At 34.1% G+C, this 22,763-nt stretch overlaps 1 protein-coding gene across 1 annotated transcript in view; it reads right to left on the bottom strand.

Moving 5' to 3' along the window:
- Positions 1 to 22,763, bottom strand: part of LOC150101447 (serine/threonine-protein kinase D1-like) — a 384,746-nt gene that overhangs the window by 231,774 nt on the left and 130,209 nt on the right. The window contains exon 10 of the mRNA XM_090400796.1: positions 10,243 to 10,320. Within this exon, the coding sequence (XP_090256922.1) occupies positions 10,243 to 10,320 (78 nt within the window). The remainder of the gene's footprint in view (positions 1 to 10,242; positions 10,321 to 22,763) is intronic.

Here is a 22,763-nt window from a genome sequence, read left to right on the forward strand (position 1 = left end):
TTCTATAACAACCGTCTTTCGCATCATTCACGAAAAGCTTTATGTGACAAAGGTCAGTACAAGGTGGATGCCCCGACTTCTCTCTTCAATTCAGAAGGAGCATTGTGTGACTTGTTCCTGCAAGTTTTGAGAGCTATGCTAAGGGAATCAGAGAGAAGTGCTGGAATTGTCATTGTCACAAGGGATGAAACCATGGTCCTTTATTATGATCCTCTTTAAAAAGGGGAATTCATGGAGTGGCACAAACTAGGCAAAGCACTGCCAAGAAAAGACAAGGTCACTCAGTCCACCAAGAAGATCATGGCAACAATCTTTTGGGATTGCCCAGGAATTTTCTTGATTGACTTCAAGGAATAACCACGAATGCAGAATATTATGCTTCACTCCTGCACAAACTGCACGATGCCATAAAGCAGAAGAGATGGGGAATGCTGAGTCATGGTGTTTGCCCGCGTCATGACAATGCTCAGTCCATATGGCTATTGTTGCAAGGCTGTAGTGAAGGGCTGTGGCTTCTAGGAGAATGAACACCCGCCCTACAATCCAGATCTAGCTCCCAATGAGCATTACCTCTTCTCGAAACTGCAGAAACACCATCGAGGAAGAAAATTTGCGGATGACAATGAGGTGAAAGATGCAATTTTAGGCCATTTGCCAAAAGTACAGACTATTTTTTCAAGGGCATAGAAATGTTAATTCAAAGATGTGAAATGTGTGTTGCAGTAAAGGGAAATTCTGTTGAAAAGTGACAATTGTTTTCTTCCTATCACCTCTAAAAGTTAGTCAGGCCAGAAACTTATGGAATCACCCTCGTATTTAGATAGCAGATAAGTTGTGTTACATCTTTGCTTTTTCTTATTTTTTATATTATCTTTATCAGTTATTTTGTTTGCTACTAATTATCAGTTATTTCGTTAGCCGACAAATTTATAGTTATTTTATGACTGCGCCAGCTGACAACTGAAATTCTGATATACTACCCTAGATCACTTAGATAGAAAGTGCAGGGATCATGAAGTTTGCAGTCGTGGTCCCATTTCTTTTGTTACTAATGGATTTCCCTCTAATACACAGTTCGTGATTTTCCAAGCGGTAATTCAATCCACAGAAACATGACAAAACTCATTGGTTCACATATAAGAAATACATTTATTTTGACACAAACATAGAGATACATTTTAATTAAACCTTCAATTCTAAAAGAGTCTGAGCTCCCTCCCCTTTCTTAAGTTAACACATCCAAAAAGGTTCTACACTAAAATTTCTTATACTGACAAAATCTTACACTTCTTTATATACCTATCCTCAGACTCTGTTAATTTTTACTAAGTTACCCATTATTATCACACATATAAATTACATATATATACAGACCAATTCTATAACTCTGGCATAGATTTCATGAGATAATATTCCTTCTTATAATTCAAACTTTGTCCCCCCCCCCAAATTTTAGTTAGCATTCAAATTAAACTTTAACATAATGACATTAATTTCCTTCTCTCGACACAAACAGTCCGAAGCCTCGGTTTCCTATTCGGCTCAATCCTAAGATGCCTTTTATTCATTAGATGTAGACAAAATGTCCAAATGCATACAGTTCTTTAGACAATGCACGGAAATTGGCTGTTTTCTCAATGTTCAGTTTCTCCTTCCTCCACGGTTACTCTAACTTAATACAAAAAGTTTCAGCTTACCGTTCTTGCTTTATCTGGTGGATTTAGGACCTTCTTGTCTAGATTCTCGGATCTCCTCACCGTATTTTCTTTGATGGTGTCTCGGCTATTCTTTTATTCTACTTGAAAAGAAGCACTCTTTCACTGCCTTATACACTGGCATAAATTCACCAGCAGTCCTTTCTTCTAGAACTCAAGTTGCATTATAGCTGCAGCTTTGATCCATGTGGCACGTATAGCAAGGGGAAATTCTTGCTACGCATGGCAGCAAGCTTTCCACAGCAACACAGCTCTCTGCTCAGGAAACCAGGAACTGATGAAAAAACAGAAGAGAAGAGAGCGATTCAAATCCCCGGCGAAACCCACAAAACAGCGCCCTCACTCGGTGGTGTCGTCTGGATACGGCAGCCGCCGATTGGATACCGCAGCTCCGAACTGCCTTTGACATGGCCTAAAACTTGTATCACTTTATACACATCTTTTTAGCAATTATACATGATTTTCTATCTTAATTAATTTACAAACACTCTATATTCAGTTTATGTGCTCCTCTAACATTACTTAAAATTTACAAATCTGAATATATACATGTTCTTGGGTCATTAATAGGCACATTTTCCATCTGGAGGCATAAGTGTGTCCTTATCCATCCCTTCTGAGGTTACCTTATGTTGGGTCGGAAAAAGGATGACTCATCAAAAGTGAATCAGCACTTTTTCCGACACAACAGTTGAGAGCCTTATTTTATCCACTATGAATCTTAGAGGAATGGCAATCTTTTGAATTTTGGGAAAGCCATATAACTTGCAAAATGCAATGCAACAGTAATAATGAATGTAGTGATTATGATTCTATGTGTCACTCTGCTACTAGACTCAATCATCCTATATACTTTAGACAATAATCCAACTGTAAAATCACGCACGATAAGTAATTCTATAACATCATGCTCGGTTTTACAAGGGTCTTAAATCAGGAAAATATGTAAAATGTAATATAAAATTGATATAAAGTGTATATGTGATAATAGTTTATAACACATAACATATGTAAGGTTTTGATATTGCTTGTAAACGATTGTGCTCAGCACAAAAGGAAGAAAACTTTCTTTTTAAATAATGAGTCAAAAAAAAGGTTAAAAAAGAACAAAAGGAAGTTCCTGAAGGAAAAAGTCGCAGTGGCTTGCGAAGGTCAGAGAGCACCAAGAACAAAGACTTCAGAAAATGTGAGCGAAAGTGAAGTCGACACCCTTGAGGATGAGAGCGTAACATGTGAAGGTGAAAGACAAAGGAAATCAAAATATGTATTTAAGTGACCTCATGAGTAGGAAAAGGGGTTCCCAGGTTCTCAGTGCTTATTCTTCCCTGCAACCACCGGGAACCAAAAGAGAGGCCTCGCCGTATTTTTCTGCAGTACCAGAACTCCTCTGGCATTATCCTGATTGAAGACTTCCAGTTGTTAACGACCAAGGAAATGAAAGGCGAACATCACCCGCAGTCCACATTGAACCATCACAAAGGATTAAGTTCATTGCTACGACATCCTGAAGAATAGGAGCAACACTATAAACAAGAGAGAAGAACGGGACATCCTAATGGAACTTTCACTGAGTGTAAAGAACTGTTTGTGAAGGAAGACCTGTAAGTAACTGTGATAAGTTGTACTCTTGTGGCATAGAATAAGTAGCTGTGTGTGTGTGTGTGTGTGTGTGTGTGTGTGTGTGTGTGTGTGTGTGTGTGTGTGTGTGTGTGTGTGTGTGTGTGTGTGTAATGAGCCATTATTTTAGTAGTGCATAATATCAGAAGGTTAGCCACGAACTGTCCAAGAGCATCTTTTCTTTGAAATGGAAAAAGCTTATGAGACAGCCTGGAGAACCTGGGTCTCAAAGGACACCTTCCTGTATTTATTAAAAACTTTCTGTCCAAGAGAACATTCCAAGTCAGAGTGGGAAATATGCTATCTCGATCATATCATCAAGAACAGGGTGTTCCCCAAGGCTCTGTTAAGTGTGACACTTTTTGCTATTAAATTTAACACTCAATCACTGAACAGCTTCCTCTCACTGCAGACAATGCTCTATATGTTGATGACTTCATAATACTGTCACTCTAGTAACATGAGGTAATTGAAAGACAACTTCAGCAAGCAATTAATCATGTTTCTCAGTAGGCTCTTAGTAATGGGTTCAGGTTTTCAACAGAAAAATGTACACTTCTGCCAAAAATGCATTCAACCAGATCCTCAATTAAGAATGGGACAAACTGTTATTCCAGTAGCTACAGAAGCCAAGTTCTTGGGGCTCATCTTTGACAGAAAACTTACATTTCTAGCACACATTCATCAACTAAGAAAAAAAGTGCAAGAGAGTATTGAACCTCCTTCGCACTCTATCCTCTACTGCGTGGGGGTGCTGATCGATCTTCATTGCTCCATCTTTATTGTGCACTTATACGTTCAAAGCTGGATTATGGGTCACAAGTTTATGGTTCTGCAAGACAGCAATCTACAATAGTTGGATTCCATCCATTATCAGGGTATACGTTACTGGTATAGTTACTGGTGCCTTTGCATACCACCCACTTCTTGATGTTGAAGCAAATGAAATGGCTCTATGATTTCGACAGAAACAGCTGTCTTTTAATTATGCCCTAAAGATAAAGTCTCTCCCAGATCATCCTACATGGATTACTTTCTTTTCTCTGTGTTGGGAAACTCAATATCACACACTTCAGACTGCCATATGTCCTCTTTGGTATTTGTGTGTTAAAGCAGTTGTCTTTTATATGCACAAGTGCAAGCAGTTGGTATGAATGTTGACAACATTGCCTACACTAAAAATAACAGGTTCCCTCCATTGGAGGTTTTCACTCTATTCTGCAACCTCTCACTTTGTCAGCTACAGAAGTCTCATACTCCATCATCTGTCTACTTGCAATTGTTTAATGCACACAGAGAAGCCCACTCTGACTTCTTGCCCATCTATATTGATAGTTCCAAAACTGATACCTCTGTTGGCAATGCTGCTGTGTTTCCTGACATTATTTCCAACCAGATCCCACCTGATTGCAGCAATTATACAGCAGAGTTGCATGCCATTCAGATTGCACTTGTGCATATAAAAGAAAACTGAAACCAAAAGTGCATAATTTATACAGACTCACTGAGCTCTTTACAGGCTATCTCCTCTCCTATGAATAATCCGCATCCAGTGCTGTATGAGGTGTTACACCTGTTGTACAAAATGAAAATCCTTAATTTTGATGTTCAGTTGTACTTAATTCCCAGTCACATTGGAATTAAGGGAAATGAGGCTGCAGATGCAGCTACTAAATCAGCTCACATTTTCTCCACATACTGTTTGACAATACCATATACAGACGGCATCAATCGCAGTCACCATGGTAGGAAGCATTTATTATTATTATTATTCCTGATACCTCCAAGGAGTCTGAAGACTCATTGCAGGAGGACACCAACTTTACAAACAAATTATATGACAAACATTTACAAACAAATTATATGACATTAAGCCTGAAATTAAGCATTGGCATGTCAGCGTATAAAGAGAAGAGAGGAAGTTGTTCTTGCTAGGCTCCGCATAGGTCACGGTCATCTTACACATTCTTATTTACTAAAGGCTGATGACTCTCCCATGTATGAAAAATGCAATACATGTCTCACTATTTGTCATATTCTGGTGGAGTGCCAGCACTTTATGCAAGAGAGGAATGAAATTTTTACTTATCTAGCAGAGCCATACACAATCAGGCAGATTACATGATGTTTTTAACTTTTTACAAAGAATTACTTTGTACAAACATATTTGACTATAATTTTGTTTATATGTAGATAGTGCATTCCTTGGCTTGCTTTTGTACATACATTTTGTTTATTAAGTTGCACTGTCGACTATTTATGTGCTGCTGTAACTTTTGACCTTGTGTGTTGCTGTGACCTCTGCGGTAATTTTGTTTATATGTAGATGCAGCACTGTGGAACTAAATTTTTGTACATGCATATTGTTTACAATTTTCTTTAACTGTTTATGGTGATTGGATTTTAACAGTATAGATGCGAACACAGATTGATAAGAAAATATCTTATATTAAAATAACAGATTGATAAGAAAATAATGTATAGCTGTAGCCTTTACTATGGCACAGCATGACCTGCACCATAGTAAAAGTTTATAGTTTATTTGTGCCAAATAAACTATAAACCAAAAAACAGTCACACTCTAAATCACTTCAATTCCTGGCAACATTAATATTATAAATATTTCACAATAGAATACAAGTCACAAAAAAGCATAAATAATTAAATTAGCAATGTGTATTTCACTTGTAAGCTCCAAATGAAAAAATTCAGTGCATGCTTATTATTACATTTAGTGTACATACAAAGTGTAATATAAGCATGCACTGAATTTTTGTTGCAATGTATTGAACATTAGTTCAGTGCGATGTAAAGGATACTGTTTATGCTCTTGTCTTAAATATAACAGAATACTGTATTCAAAATTTATGGCATCTTTCATAAGGCATGTACTTTACAATTAGTCACAGGTCATTATTATTACTGTGTACTGACATTCACAGCATCATCTCACAATTTTCAGTAATATTTTTCCTTACAATCACAAATGGAAAGTGATGACCAAGAATAAGTGAGTGAGCTATCAGTGTTTAACTATCTCTATGTATTGAGAATATTACTGCTATCAGTGTTTAACTATCTCTATGTATTGAGAATATTACTGCTATCCATCCAGTAGTTGCAAAATCTGAGCTATTTTTCACTTAACATTTGTTGAGTGAAAGATCGTCTAAGATCTAAATAATTTACTTAATTTTTATGCCTAGGAGTGATTTTTTTCATACTGATTTATTTGTTATGCTGTAATATGTGAGTAATTTGGCAAATGACATAAAACTTGGATTTGCAAAGGCTTATAGAAGAAAACTCTTACATGAGTAAGATGGTATGCTTTGTGCCTTTTGGTTGGTTTTCTCTCTTCCAATTTCTCCACAAATGTCCAAGTATCCAAGAGCTCTGTACTTTATCCACAACTTTACTCCAATGCATAAACAGCCTTCTCTCACTGATGATACTACACTCCATTCCTTTTTCATTTTGCACACCCTGCAGTATTCAAACTGCAAAGATTCAGCATCTTCCATATAACCAATACAATAAACAATTATAGCATTGCCATTCTCAAATAAGGTGAGGAGAACTACATTAACTTCAATGTCATCAAAGCACATTCTTCTCTTATTTCTCTCTCAAAGATTTACTTCATCTTCCCTTATTTTTGATGGTACATCTAAAAGCAGAATAATATTTCATTTCTTAGGCTATCTTGTACCTTTTCCATTTCTTGACAAATATATCGCATCAATGATAATGCTAATTAATGACGGAAGTCACTTACATAAAATTGTTTATTTGTAGAACTTTTGACTGTTTCATAGCCATTTTCAATATAGGAAATACAGGAAGATAATCAGATAAAAGAGAGAACAACTAATTAAAAGCATGCGATGTTATATACATTATTGACTACAGGAGAATAACTCCATCTGTTAATAGATATCAGGAAATAAAATAAAATAAAAAAATTAAGGCAATCATTTTTGTTAAGGTTAGGATTGTGAATGTGTACTTCACAGCTTTGTTTGTCGAGTTTTTCCAGAGGAAAATAGCTTTTGTATAGAACTTTGGTGTTATTCTACTGAATTCTGTGTTTTGTAAATAAGGAATGGCTTGCAAAATCAGATTTATCAGGCTTCTTAAGTTAAATATATTCTTGATGTTCCTCAAAACAAATTTGTGCAGAACAACCAGTCTGTCCATAATAGCATAAGCCACAAGAGCAAGGGATCCTGTAAACTGCACGATAAGAAAGAGGGGGAGGGGGGAGATGTTTGTCTTTTGGAGAGATAAGGTATTTATTATATGAACTGGATAAAAGAAACTTTTAGATCAATCTGAAAATGATTCAGATTTGAAAAATATTCAATTCAGAAAAAGATTCTTGCTATTCTTTCTTAAAGTCCATTAACATATGGAAGAAAAATTCTGGAAACTTCTTTTGAGAAAGGTTAAGACGAAGGCCATAATTACTGATTATTTTATTGATAGTTTTTGTATTATAACCATTAGAATTAAAGGTAGCTCTGATAATAGTTCCTTGTTCAGAAAATAATTGGTTGAACATATTTTATGACTCTGTCGACTAGAGATTTGACTGCACCATATTTATGACAAGGGTGATGATGATGAATTTTAGAATCAATGTATTTGTCAGTATAAGTTGGTTATCTATATTGAGAACTATAGACTGTCATTTGGTTGATGTAGAATGAGAACGTCCAAAATAGAAAGATGGTTGTTATCTTCTACTTCTAGAAGAAATTTGATTCTTGGGTTTACTGAATCAATTTTCTCAAGAAATTCATGAAGATTGGACTAAGAGGAGTTTCATGCATCAAAACCAACATATCTGTATGAAATCAATGCTTTAGGTGAAAAAAGCAAGAACATGGCATTCAAAATGTTCCATAAATTAATTAGCAAGAGTAGGGAATGGGAGACTACATAGCTGTTCCCTTTCTATCTGATTTAGAATTTGTTCTGACAACTGAAGGATCTTGAAGTAATGACAAATAGAACTAAATTTAAAATATCAGAAGGAAAATCATTATGAAGTAATTCAATTATATCTGTCAGAGAGATTTTTGTAAAAAGTAAGACTACATACAATCATTTTTTATGAGAGAAGCAGAGTTTCCTGTAAATGCAGAGAGAAGATTGGATAGCTATCTTGAGAGTTAAGTTCCGTTAAGACCTATAGTGAACTGCATAGTGAAAAGTGAGACTACATACAATCATTTTTTTATGAGAGAAGCAGAGTTTCCTGAGAGAAGATTGGATAGCTATCTTGAGAGTTAAGTTCAGTTAAGACCTATAGTGAACTGCATAGGATGCCTGACTTATAAACTCATCTTTACTGTATAGTTTCCCATAAATATTTCTACAATTTTCAAAATATCTTTTCTATGTTTAGTAATTTTACAGTCATTTTTAATGGCTATTGTCTGTTTCTAATTCCCACTTGATACTGGTCCAGGTTCTGATTATTCTCAATACTTTTCTGGATAAGCTCACAACTGTACTTGATTAATATCCTCTGTAATACATTTCTATACAGACTTGAAAAGTTCACCATACTCTACCACTGATAAAATTTCCTTATTGACATTATATTTCTTCATTTTCTGGATTGTTTTCTAAAAACTTTTTTTCCCAGGTTTTTTAGTTTATTTTTTGTCTATCTTTGTGACTTCCATCAATGTTTTGGTGGAAGGGTCACAAAACAAATTAATTGTCCTATTAATTGATGTTTTGACATTTTTTCCCCTTTATTAGTCTATTACTTGTCACCACCTCCAATATCCAATAATTAAGTGACCACACTACCTTAGATTACCTTGCATCACACTTGACTGAATGCTAACAATGTCAAATTCCTTCCAAAAAGCATAATTTTTTAATATGATTCTGCCATTGATGCCATCTGTTTGGCCTTAATTTTTGGAACTCTAATATTTGTGGTTTCTAATCTTTGATCAAGAGCTTTATTTCTAATCCAACTCTCTGATTCATAACAAACTGGTTTGAACAATGTGTTGTGTACTGCTAGCTTAGTGTCTTAGCTAATTTCTCTCTTATGACACATAATTTTATTCAACTGGATCCCTGTCATACCAGCTTTTTTTTTTTATATTATTATTCTTGTGTGATCTTGGATAAAGGATTACACTATTGTATAATCTTTTATCCAAGTATAAGTAAAGTGTGCACATGCTTACACTAGGATAAAGGATTAAACAAGAATATAATTTCTCAGCAAATTTAATTTGATTTGCTTATTTTATTGTCTATTTTCATATTTAATTTGCCATCCATGCTAAAAACTCTGGCTAAATAGCTGAAATATTTTATGTGTTCTATATGTTCTCCACTGAGAATGCAGCTGAAGTTTTCTATGTTCCTGCCTATTTTCATAGTTTTGCTCTTTTTATTGCTGATTTTCATGCCAAATTTGTTACAGCTACTATTCAATTTAGTTAGATAATCCTGGAGACTTGTACTGGATGTGTTTAGGAGTACATCATCTGCATAAAATAAAGCAATAAGTCTGGTATCTCCAATTTAAATATCTAATATTTAAGTAAAGTTTAATGACTCTTTCTTTCATATAATGCAATCCATATAAATGATAAATAAGAGTGAAATAGTGTACACCTTTATCCTACACTTGATTTTATATCAGATCATCTCCCTGTATTTCCTTCAATTCTAACTGCTGACTTACAACTTAAATACAGACTACATATTGATCTGTATAATGTTCTATTTACCCCATATAACTGCAGTATTTTGAAATGCTTTCCACTGGACACCTTGTCATATGCCTTTTCCAGATGTACAAAACTTAAATATCCAAAAATAATTGCTAATTAGTTCAAACCATATTGGTTAAATCAATAGGAAAACATACTTTATAATATTTTGATGTTGTATCATTCTGAAACATTGTAATTGCTTTTGTATCCAACCTCCAATAGTGCCTTTTTCTCTGGAAAAAAAAAAGAATTTCATTAGAATGTACTTTTTTCCTTTTTTTTTTTTTAAATATAGAATTAAGAAGCAATGCATTTATATAAAAGGCAATTATTCAATTAAATAGGAATTATTAAATAAGTATATAAAGTTAATTAAGCCTATAAAATAAATATAAATTAATCAAGACTATAAAATAGAAAGCTTATAAAATAAATATAAATTAATCAAGACTATAAAATAGAAAGCTTATAAAATAAATATATAGTAATACATCAGTTGTTCCAATTAGCAAGACTGATGGTTCTAGAAATCATTTCATGAGTTACTTCATGTACTGGGAGAAAGGTTAAAAGATCATGACAACTGAGCGCACAAAAAATGAAATATGTAAAACAAGCAGAAATTGAGCTAAGTCAGAGTTCAAGGAACTATCATGTTGAAAAGAATATGATCAAGGAGAAAGAGCAGAATAATTTTAATGCAAAAACGTGGCATATAAGAAAAACTAGCATTAAAATGAAGCGTACCATTAACATGATGACTGGTAAAAGTGGGAGGTGGTGAAAAGAGAAGAGAACTTAAACTAAGGGAACATGTCTGATAATTGCCGATGTCTATGTACCAATTATTAGAAACATGTATTCACGAGAATAAAGACTAATAATTTTATTAGTGCAAATATTTAAGCCTGAAATTAACAATCCATCATCAGTGCATCGGCATGATCACAACCTGAAACTAAAACAAAGGAATGTTATTCCTTTTTCTAAAGTTTAGCTATGTACCACCAAATATGAGTGGTTACAAAATAAGATGAGATTACGGTTGAAACTAAAATTAAAATAAATCAATGTTAAAATACAATAAAATAACAATATTAAGTAAACAATTTTGAATGATGCGACATTTAAGAGGGAGCAGAGATTAAACCCATCCTGGACACTTACAAGCCCATCCTTAAAAACCCAATTCCATATATTGCAGGCATCTGGGAGGCAGCTGCAAAGGCCCTGAAGAGATATGATTGCTTCCTACATTCTTCCCTATCAACAAAATTTCCTCCTGGTTACCATGCACAAAAAATAAATAGACTCCTCCCTTCCTCCCTACTGTTTACCAGGTTCACTGTAATCATCTCCACTTGTACTTCAAACAAACACAATGTTCTATCAAAAAATGACTACATGAACACTAGTCTTGTATCAATCACAATAAACCTGAAAAATCTGGCCCGGCCTAGAATGTGGTGGACATTAACCATAATATCCCTGTTACATCAGTGTGTTTAAGTTTCAGTGGTTGTTTAAAGAGAATGCTGAGGCACGTCTAAACCACCCAAACTTAGATTATAATGACAACCTATCCATTTGTCAAGATTTGGGGGAGTCTCACCCCCCCTCTCTTTAAATGCTATGTCATTCAAAATTATTTACTTAATGTTTTTATTGTATTTTCATATTTCATGCTAATTTATTTTAATTTTGGTTTCAACTGTAATCTCATCTTGTTTTGTAACCACCTGTATGGTGGCACTCCAGCATGTGGCTAAACTCTGTAAAATGGAATAGCATTCCTTTGTTTTAGCTTCACCTTGTGATCATGCTGATGCACTGATGATGGCTTGTTAATTTAGACCCAAGCACTAATAAAATTATCAGTCTTTATTCTTGTCAATATATGTTTCTAATAATTGCCGCAAAGCTACAAGTGCCATTAAAACTCATTAGAAACTATGTCTATGTAGTTGTAGGCATTAACACTAACTTAACAATGGGGATTAATACAGTTAAATGACACATAAGTCATTATATAACAAACTGATATTCCTCAGCTAAATACAGTACTGACAAAACTTCCTATACCATCCATCTAAAAAAATTACAATTCTGAACTTAGTTTAAGATTCCACACCCAATTTAAAAATTATCAGCAGCTGAAGTTCTTTGGTTTATACAGGCATATAACAAGATTCTTATACAATCATGCAAAAACTTAACTTTCGAAATTATAAGCAATAAAAATTATAGAAAGCTATTTAACCACCAACCCAAATGGCCATATGGATGAAATATAACAAAATTTATGCAAACACAAGTTCACACCAGACTGTTTCTTGTGCATCAGGTGGGAAGTTGTATGACTGATTCAAAATGTCCCCTCCATAACAGGCTAGTTGGATTTCGAAGTTTTTTTGTTTATTTTGGTAGAAGATTATTTTTAAAGTTAGTATTTGTAAACTGTCTTAACAATATAGAACATTTAAAATGCAATTCTATCTTATTTCAAGTTTTATATATACGAGGGTGGTCAGAAAAATTCTTGCCCTCGATCATAGATTGCAACACTATTGGTACGATTTTTTTTTCTAAGTTGGTACATCTATCATAAGCATATGTGAAATTCCAAGTCATTCTATCAAGTAGTTTGTTTTATACAGCTGGCTGAAGTAAAAATGTTGTTTGTATCCCTTGAAATGGATAAAACTGAGTATCGTGCAGTTATGAAATTCTTTGTAAAACAAGGTTTAATGTCAAAAGAAATTCATTAAAGTCTATGAAACTTTAATGAATTTCTGAGTATATAAAACTGATTTTGTGATTGATTTATTACTATAGATGAGACTTGGATTCACCATTACACACCAGAATCCAAACAGTAGTCAAAACAGTGGACAGAAGCCGGTTGTTCAGCACCAAAGAAGACAATGTCGGTTCCATCAGCAGAAAAGGTCAAGGCATCAGGTGTTTTGGGATGCTAAAGGCATTTTGTTTATTAATTATCTTGAAAAGGGTAAAACAATAACTGGGGAATGTTATTCTGATCTTTTAACCAGACTAATGAAAAAATGTTGCAGAAATTTTGCGGTTTGCAGAAGAAAAAAATCATCTTTCATCAGGACAATGCACCTGCCCACAAAGGTGTTTTGCCAAAGGGGAAATTAAGGGATCTGCAATATGAATTGTTGGAATATCCACTCTATTTCCCAGATTTGCCTCCCTCTGACTTCTATCTCTTCCCAAAACTAACTCTTACTCGCTGGTCAGCGTTTTTTTCGAATCAAGAGGTGATTGCAGCTGTAGAGGTGTATTTTGCAGATCTTACTGAGAACACTACAGGGATGGGATAATGGCACAGGAGCATCGCTGGAATAAATGTATTAGTCTTAAGGGTGATTATGTTGAAAAATAAAAATAATTTAGAAATTATAAATTCATTTTTTCATTGTTAGGCCGAGAACTTTTCAGACCACCCTCGTATATCAGGGGCATATACTCAGGGTGTGCTAGGTTTGTGATGAACACTCATGGAATAGTATCACCATGCAAACATATCACCGATATATTTGCATTTATTTCCGTTAATGGCTCCCTTAATTGTTTTCTGGCTTCTTGTAATTCCTAACATTAAACAGAATATACTAACGCTTCATGAAGAGGACACTTTTTTGATGCATGAACACTGCATCATATTTGCATTAATAGCCTGGTGTGTGGTCACAAATACAGACACCTTCGAGCCCTTTAAACAGACGTAGAGCTTGTCAAATTCTTAGCATTCCAGTAGTTTTAAGGCGAGGCAGGGTGCGCGCTGAGACAATGGAACCAGAAATCAGTAGCTGTGATTGGTTATTGTGTCAATCAATCGAATTGAACATAGTCATTTGTCATGAGCTGCTGTTTTTGTATTTCATCTGTTTTGCAAGTTTTTAATATATAATTTCCTATAAATGATTTATAACTTTTTTGCCCATACTTAATGGAAAACAGTGTTAACAATCTACTGAATATCCTGTTTTCTGCCAGAGCTTTTTCAGATTGTAGTCGAAGGAGGTAAGCTTCGTTCTTCTCCCCAAATTTACTGAGCAAGCACAAAGATGCAAAAACTAATGCAAAAAATTTATTTCACAATACAATACAGTGGAATGGTTACCTAGATGTGAAGTGTGGTCGTGACTTTTTTGTTAGCCTTATTATTCTCCAAAGAGAAAGGCATTTGGAATAAGTATGGATATTCTGACCTTAACCATTTAGCTGCAGCAGTGCAAAAACACGAGCACTCCCAATCACATTTTCAGTCATTTTTAAATTTTAAGAGATTTGGAAAATTAATTGATAAATTAAAGTCAAAGTTATCCTACAATTAAGATAAGTGCTGATGCACTATGTACTCAAAACTTTCATACATCAATAAAAATGCAACCATACAGTCAAATTGACGTGAATTTTTTTGCGCGAGTTGCATAAGCCAACATGCAACTGAAATGAGCATGCAATGCCACTGATATATATATATATTTCTTTTTTAAAATTTATTTTTCATAAATCAGTTGGTTTCTGCATCTAATCACTATATTATGCACACGTGCGACTACATTATTTCTGCAATGTGAAATAGGTTGTTAGGACTTAGAGGAATCACATGGAAATTTTTCCAGAAATAATACCTACAATGAAAACTGCTTTGCTTGCAGGCATCCATGAAGAATGGTGTCTGCGAGGAAAGTGATGTTTTTCATTATACAGGGACATACATAGTGAATAAAAATCAATTTGTTACTGTGAATAAACATGAATCCCATGTTTTACAAAGAAAGGACTGTGTTTAGTGATAAGCTGATCTTCATCAAATATTAGCATATCCGATTATTATATTTATTACTATGTAAAAAGAATATACACTGATCAAAACAATCATTGCTGAATTAAAGAAAATCTTAGAAAAAAAAAAAGTAGAAATAAACACATATGCACAACAAATTGTGCAGGATGATTTTCTCAATTAGCACTTCACCAAAGCACACATAATTCATGCCATGCAGTGATGAATTATCTGTTAAAGATACCAAGCTATTTTAAACCTGGTTTTACTCCATTTCCCAAGTAAGCAAACAGACAAACAAGTCAAGTTTGTGCCTGCAAGTGTTGCAAGTCTAGTTGATCCTGCAAGTAGTGCAAGACCAAGGCAACTCATGGTAAAAATAGAATAAGCTCTGATCACTAATCTTAATATTTACCCTTAATGCAAAGCACATCTCCTGGAGGAGACATATGATGCTTTGTATTAAAAGCAGGGGGGGGGCACTACCCAGACCAGTTTCGACCTTTATTGAAGTCTCATCAGTGAGAGCCAGGCTAGAAATACCAGATTTTAGTAATACAGAGCTTATAAGTATTTTACCAGAACAAGTTACTATAAGGTGTTTTAACCTTATTAAATAAAAATCTCAGGAGGAGATATAAATGTAGAAAGTATTTTAACTTGGATATAATAAATGTTGAAGATACCAAGCTATTTTAAAATACTTATAAGCTCTGTATTACTAAAATCTTGGTATTTCTAGCCTAGCTCCCACTAATGAGACCTCAATAAAGGTCGAAACCAGTCTGGGTAGTGGCCCCCCCCCTTGCCCTTAATACATATGATGCTTTGTATTATGCAAAGCATCATATGTATTAATGCAAATCATATGTATCACCCTTAATCATATCATATGTATCACCCTTAATGCAAAGCACATCTCCTCCAGGAGATGTGCTTTGCATTAAGGGTAAATATTAAGATTAGTGATCAGAGCTTATTCTATTTTTACCATGAGTTGCCTTGGTCTTGCGCTACTTGCAGGATCAGCTAGACTTGCAACACTTGGGCGCAAACTTGACTTGTTTGTCTGTTTGCTTACTTGGGAAATGGAGCAAAACCAGGTTTAAAATAGCTTGGTATCTTTAACATTTATTATACCCAAGGTAAAATACTTTCAATGATGAATTATCTGATCAGCATTAATATTTCCATGGATATGTCACTCCCTACAGTTATTTATTTACTATATGCAAGTCTAGGTTTTATTGGTTATTTATATTTGACAAACAAATATCTTTCTCCTCTCCTAATAAGTTTTCTTTTTTTAAATAATCATTACCATGAGAACTGTAAATTTTCCACGTAGAGAGACTATAGGATGACATGTAATTTGTTTTACCACACATCAACTTAGACACTCAAAACCACAATTGTAAATTATAAGTAATTCATTTGCCTCCAATCAGAGGCAATCTATTCACACCTATTTTTTTCCCTCCATTATATGTACCAATCATTCTCACATGGTTCATGTCGCATTAATGTCGCTTCACATATTTACACCTTGTGATTCAAATATATCACCCAAATAAACAATTTCTTTACTGGAAATATATATCTTGAAATGAATATATATCTATCTTGCCATGATTTGTGGTATACCTGCCAACACAAACAGAAAGTACAAGACAAATTCTCATGTCATGCTGCCAGGTCAGGTACATAATGAGATGATTCAGGCCATCCCAGCGTGAACATGCCAATGGGAAAAGTATCGATAGAAAAGAGATAGAGCCAGTACAGAAACTGTAGAAACAGCAAACAATATAATTGGTAAATGAGAGTAAGAAGGCTAAAACTGGCAAAATCTTCCAACATAAAAATATGGTTTAATTAGCTCCTTAAATTTGCACTTTGTTTTATTTTAGTTCATATGATTTAATATCTTAATATGGCATTAGGTCTTGCTTTAGGTCATTTCAAATGTTCACACAGCTTTCTTTATCTCCATCTGGTTTCTCTGCGAACCATCACTTGAAAGTAAAGGCTAAGTTTTCTTTTAAACTACTGCTTTTGCTGAATAACCCCATGTATTCAATTTTTTGTTCATTTCTCTTTCTCTCTCTTTCCTAAACTATGGAAGGCTAGCAATGAAATTATTCATATTATTTCAATTCCATTCTTGTTGCATTTTCTTCTGTTTTTATCTACATAAATACTAATTCTTTGTTCATATAACTTTCTTATATTTTAGTGATCTATTTATCTTAAAGTATTTCCTTAATTTCTTTTTAAGAGAATAGTTTGATAGAGTTATCAATTTAAAACATGATCTTTATCTACTTCTAGTCATCTCTAACTTTAGCATCTAATTAGGAAGAGGCTTGCCCACTTCATAATAACACATAATTGCTTATTTTGTTGCACATTGCATATCTTTTTATACTTATAAAATGTATCCAAACTGCTAAATTTGTTACAGATTACTGTATAATCTGCAAGTCAGTGTTCATGTTAAAACTTGGAATGAAAGCAAATTCAAAGAAGCTTGTAATGCAATAATCAACCATTCCAACCTCAATGGGGAACTGAAAGGACTGTAATGAGGAACTAAAATTCAATATGGCCAGGCTATATTTCACCCATATAATATCTATCAGAACCAATCTCAATAAATAATTCTGGAAGATCTCTTTTAATTAACACAAAAAAAAAAAAAAACACAAGAAATAAGTAATATTTATTTAAGGTCATATATTTCACCCTGAATATTACAGACCTGTGGTGACAATAGTTAATTACAAGGTAGAACATGAACAACAGACTGATTTGAAAAAATAAGAGTCACATGATGTTATATATAAAACAATGTCAATATTAATTATTCATTAGTTATTAAAAAAAATTATTCATTTGTGATTAGAATAAAACTTTCCCATATCTTAGAGAGAGGCAACTATTCCAACTTAAGTTTGTATGGAAGTAAGGCCTCAGAGTTTTCTTTAAACATCGATGAAGTAAGCATGTTTCAGACCATAGGATATTATGGTCTGTATCCATTCTGTGCTATGCCAAGTCAGATTTCACTGATTTATTGTTGTTAATATAAGATTAGTTTCTTGTATTCTCTTTTCTGCTGAGCATCCAGTTCATCCAGAGTAAGAACAATGACAGCAAGGAACTTTGTAGACACCAGGAAAAGTTAGACTGTTTTAGGTGGATTTAGGGATTTGGGATTTATATAGGATTAGTAACTTGATGGGTGTAAAATAGCTTCTTGAGCAGAAAATAATGCCTATGTTTTTAGAATCTGAAGTTATCAACGTGATATGTTTGTGCCAGAAGAGGCTGGAGACAAATGTCAGTCCAAGGAGAGAATTCAACCTCTCAAGTGATGTGTGTATTACTATGAATAGCTATGGATACAATTTTTAAATGGTGATAGAACAGGGCCCTCAGGAACCCCTACATTGGTAGTAAAGCTCAGAGAGGGTGCTGTCCACCAGGACAAACAGTGAAAGCACCACAGAGAAAGCCGGCTCTCCAGTTACAGAGAGTGGTGGGAAGACTGAAAGAAGACAGTTTGCAAAGCAGCCTTGATGCCAAACATGATCATCAAGCCCTGGAAATGTCAAGGGTAGCAAGGGAAGGTGAGCTGAGATCTCATTTACGAGAGGAAAAGGCAGGATTATGTTTTAGAATCATGGAAGGTGACCAGGTTATCCTTGTCCCACTGAAGGATGGTATGGAGATCAGTATTTAAGACACCAGTTGCAAATGATATTGATGTAAGAGATGTCTGGGAACTACATGGTCTGTCAAAGGAGTAAGATGAATGGCAAGTGCTAACATCAGCAAAGCTATGGATAGGATTTGTAGTGATTGAGAGTAGGTCATTTATGTATAAAAGAAAGGATAGGTGAAAGAACAGAACCCTCTGGCACTCCTGCATTGGTGACAAATGGGTGCCATCCACCATGACATAGTGAATGCGACCAGAGAGAAAGCTGGCTATCGAGTTAAAGTGGGGGTGGGTAGGATGAAGGAAGGCGGTTTGGAAAGTGGATCTCAATGCCAAACAGGATCAAAAGCCCTGAAAATGTCAAGGGCAACAGCATATTGCCTCCGTAGCACAATTGGAAGAACAATGGTACGTTGCGCCATTCAATTGGAAAAGGCCTAAGTTCGATTCTCGTCATGACGGGAGGAATCTTTATATGGACTTTTTCAATCGAGTTAGCCGATCTCATACAGGGGTAGCAGGGTTTTTTCTCCCAGAAACTCTGGTTTTTCATCCTGCATACAGAACAAATTGGCCCTTCAGAACACATGCAATTTACAGACAAAACCTACTAGCTGTGGTGGTAGGCAGTAGATGGCGCTGACGTTGATGATTGGTAGTAGAGGATCGTGTAGAGGTGGAGATGGAAAGTTGTGCAATAGGTGTCCTCCCGCGATGAGTCTTTGGACTCCTTGGAGGTGTCACGAATAATAATAATGTTTCTCCAAACATTTCCATGGCATGTGTCCAGTGGCAGATTTTGAAGGCTAAGAAATCAACCATGAAATTTGATTGGCAGAATCCATACTGGTGGTTGCTGATTAACTGGCAGACTTCCAGGTAGTAAATAAACTTATTATTGATAACTTTCTCCATTATTTTAGACAGAATTGAGATGATGGTAAATGGTCAGTAGTTGGATGGTGGGCTTTTGTGTGTAATGTATTACTTTGTTTTGTCTTCATAACATTTAACTTTTTAAAATTTCACCTATAATACTATTTATATCAAGTAGATCGATAGCTTGGCAAGTAAAATTTTTTTTGTGGCTAGTAGATTTAAGTTGTATTTCTAGAGCCTTGGTGATCACCATTTAGTTTTGGAGAGAAAAAATTAAATAACATATTGAAAATGAAAATATGTAAAACAGAATTCAAGTCAAGTAGCTTTCAGAAGTGAACTGTAAGCTAAAGTATACAGATATCATTGCAAGAAAAAGGAAGGGGTTTCAAAACAATAATCAATGATTGATTCAGCCTATAAGACACAGGTGAAGCTGTCTGGAAGGAAAGAAAAATTAGAACTCCATAGTAGATGCAAGAAGTGAAAGAGACAATCCTGAGTAAAAAAAAAAGAATGTATATCAGAAATTCATAGCATATATATGTCAACAGATAAGCTAAGAGAATACAGAGAAAAATGTAAGAAAGCAAAGCAGTGTGTAAAGTAGCTAAAAAAAGTCATGAGAAGATTTTAGTAAGAACACAGGGGATAATAAACATGGGGGAATGTAGCAATATGTTCTTGAGGCTGATGAAAAATTTAGAAATGGAAGAGCTATAGAAGGAATCTGAGATGATAAACATGACATCGGAAGATAAAGTTATCCGACATGTTTGGAGGTAATTATTTTGAATGAATGTTAATGAAACAGGAAGTGCCACAACAGTGGTAAAAAAAAATATTCAAAACGAATGCAATCAGGAGTATTTATCAATACTTCAGGTAGAAAAAGCCATTAAAAACCTGAAATGTGTGAAGGCAGCTGAAGTAGATGATATTCAACCAGAAATGCTCAAGTATACTCACAGAAGTTTTACAGTGGCTACAGTGAATAATTCAGAAAATATGACCAGAAAGTCAAATTCCAAATTATGAGCTTTCAAAGTACCATCTACAAAAAAGAGAAATAAAATTGAATGTGAGAATTACAGAGAAATTTTCTGACTGAGCATTTGCTAGGATGTATGCAAGTATACTTGAGAAGAAGCCAAGAAAAATTACCAAAGAAAAACTTGGAGAACAAGCTTGGACAAACAAGGAGTTGCCAAGATAAGACTTTCATCTTTAAGAAAAATAGTGGAGAAATTATTGAAATATCACAAGAATCTGTATTTGAGTTTTGCAGATCTGGAAAAGGCACAAAACAAAGTTCCAAGAGAAAATTTGTTTAAAACACTACAATTGTATGGTACAAATAGGACTTACCAAAGAGATATACAATCTACATGTATATCAGCAGTTAGAAGTAAGGAAATAAAGGAAGACAGTATGATGTAAAATCAGATAGAGTGCACACTTGTTTCCAACTCCACTGTTATTTAATATCTATCTATATATATATATATGAAGGGAAGTGGCATGAAGCCTAATATAAAACAAGAGATATTCAACTTTCTTTACACAGATGCCATACTCTGATATAAATCCTACAAGTTTGCAGAATTTGTTAGCTAAATTCATTAACTGTTGTAACAAATATGGCATAAAAATAAGCAATAAAAAGGCCAAAACTTTGAAAACAATAGAAAACTCCAACTGCATTCTGAATGGGGAAACAAAGAACAATTAGAACATTTCAGCTATTTAGGCATAATTTTTAGTGAAGATGGGATACAAATGTGGAAACAAACAGAATTAGCAAAGCCAGTATGGCGGGGAGTCAACTGAATAAGTTTATATGGAATAAGTACTATTCAGAAATTTAATGATAAAGAGACAACATTCAAAATGCATTTCATGAAAGAAAAATAAATAAATTCTTCTCTTCCTAGATACACCAGAAAATCTGTATTTCCAGAAATACAGATTTTCCATTAACCAGAAACTAGAAAACATTTTTAGATATATATGACGAGAGCTAGAGTAACCTAACCTATTTATCTCAATCTTATAAATGCTTATCATATATCAATAAAAGCTTATCAATAAAAATTATATATTGCAGAAAACTGTGACATAACTTCTTCATTATGGATACCAGTCACAAATGCCAAATTCTTACTTGAATCTAATCCTATTGTGTCTTAAAATACTGTTCTCACATATGGGAGTTTGCATAAAAAATTTTTTCAAAAAATGCTTAATGCTATCCTTCTGAAGGCAACACTTAGTTAACAAATGGTTTTTTTTCTTTCTCTCAGACTTGTACAAATCATTTTCTCATAGCCCACTTAGCCAATTAAGTCAAATGGAAAATTCATTTATCAACTTTCTTAGAAATGTTTATCTTAACTGCTTAATTTTCTTAACACATTTATCTGTAAATACAAACTCAGATTAAAGTAGTGCCTAGTACATGTATTACTCATCCTTAAAACTAATTTTAAAAGATAAATATGTAATGTGACAAAATAAATATTAACAAGAATTTTTTTTTTTCAATATGCAAATATTTACCCTATTTTTTATAAAGAAAAAAGATTTTTATATCAGGGATGAATGATTAGTTGTAAAAATTTAAGTAAAGTTTTGCATATTTGCTTTCATGAAAGCAAACAGACTCCCACCCAAGAAAGGCTGTAAATATAATTATGTTAATAATTACATTTACAGCCTATATTATGGGAAGGATTTTTTTTCTTTTTTACATAATATGGAAAACCTATACCAGATGGCAAACATGGAGCTTTCATACTACTACTAGCCTCAAATATGATCACTGATCTCACATTGGTCAAATGTCTTTAAATTGGTCAATTCTCTCTAAAGTTAAATCCTTGATCATCTTTATGGCAAGTTTAGACTAGTAGACCATGCTCTGGATACTCCTTCACAAAGGATTAAGTGGAGAAGACCGATTTTACATAAAAGTTGCTATAAATCAGAAAGGCTATTTTTAGAATCAGCATCTGCTATGAAGCACTCTCTCTCCAATCTTGACAAGTTTGGCTGCATTCGTTTGCAAAAGATCTGGGAGATAAGTCATTCTGAGACGAGATAGCTTGACTTCTTAAAATTAAGTTTACGTTTAACCTGCCCATAAATGGCACTTAGGACATTAGTTCTGCATCACTTACAAATTGAACTGTTTCTAATGTTTTAGTGTAGCACCTATGTGATTGTCAGTTAAAATTTGCACTCTGAAGATACTG

The sequence above is a fragment of the Typopeltis vanoorti genome, chromosome 11, assembly GCF_054136105.1.
Source record: "Typopeltis vanoorti isolate ZY-2024b chromosome 11, IOZ_Tvanoo_1.0, whole genome shotgun sequence".
NCBI classification, from domain to species: domain Eukaryota; kingdom Metazoa; phylum Arthropoda; class Arachnida; order Uropygi; family Thelyphonidae; genus Typopeltis; species Typopeltis vanoorti.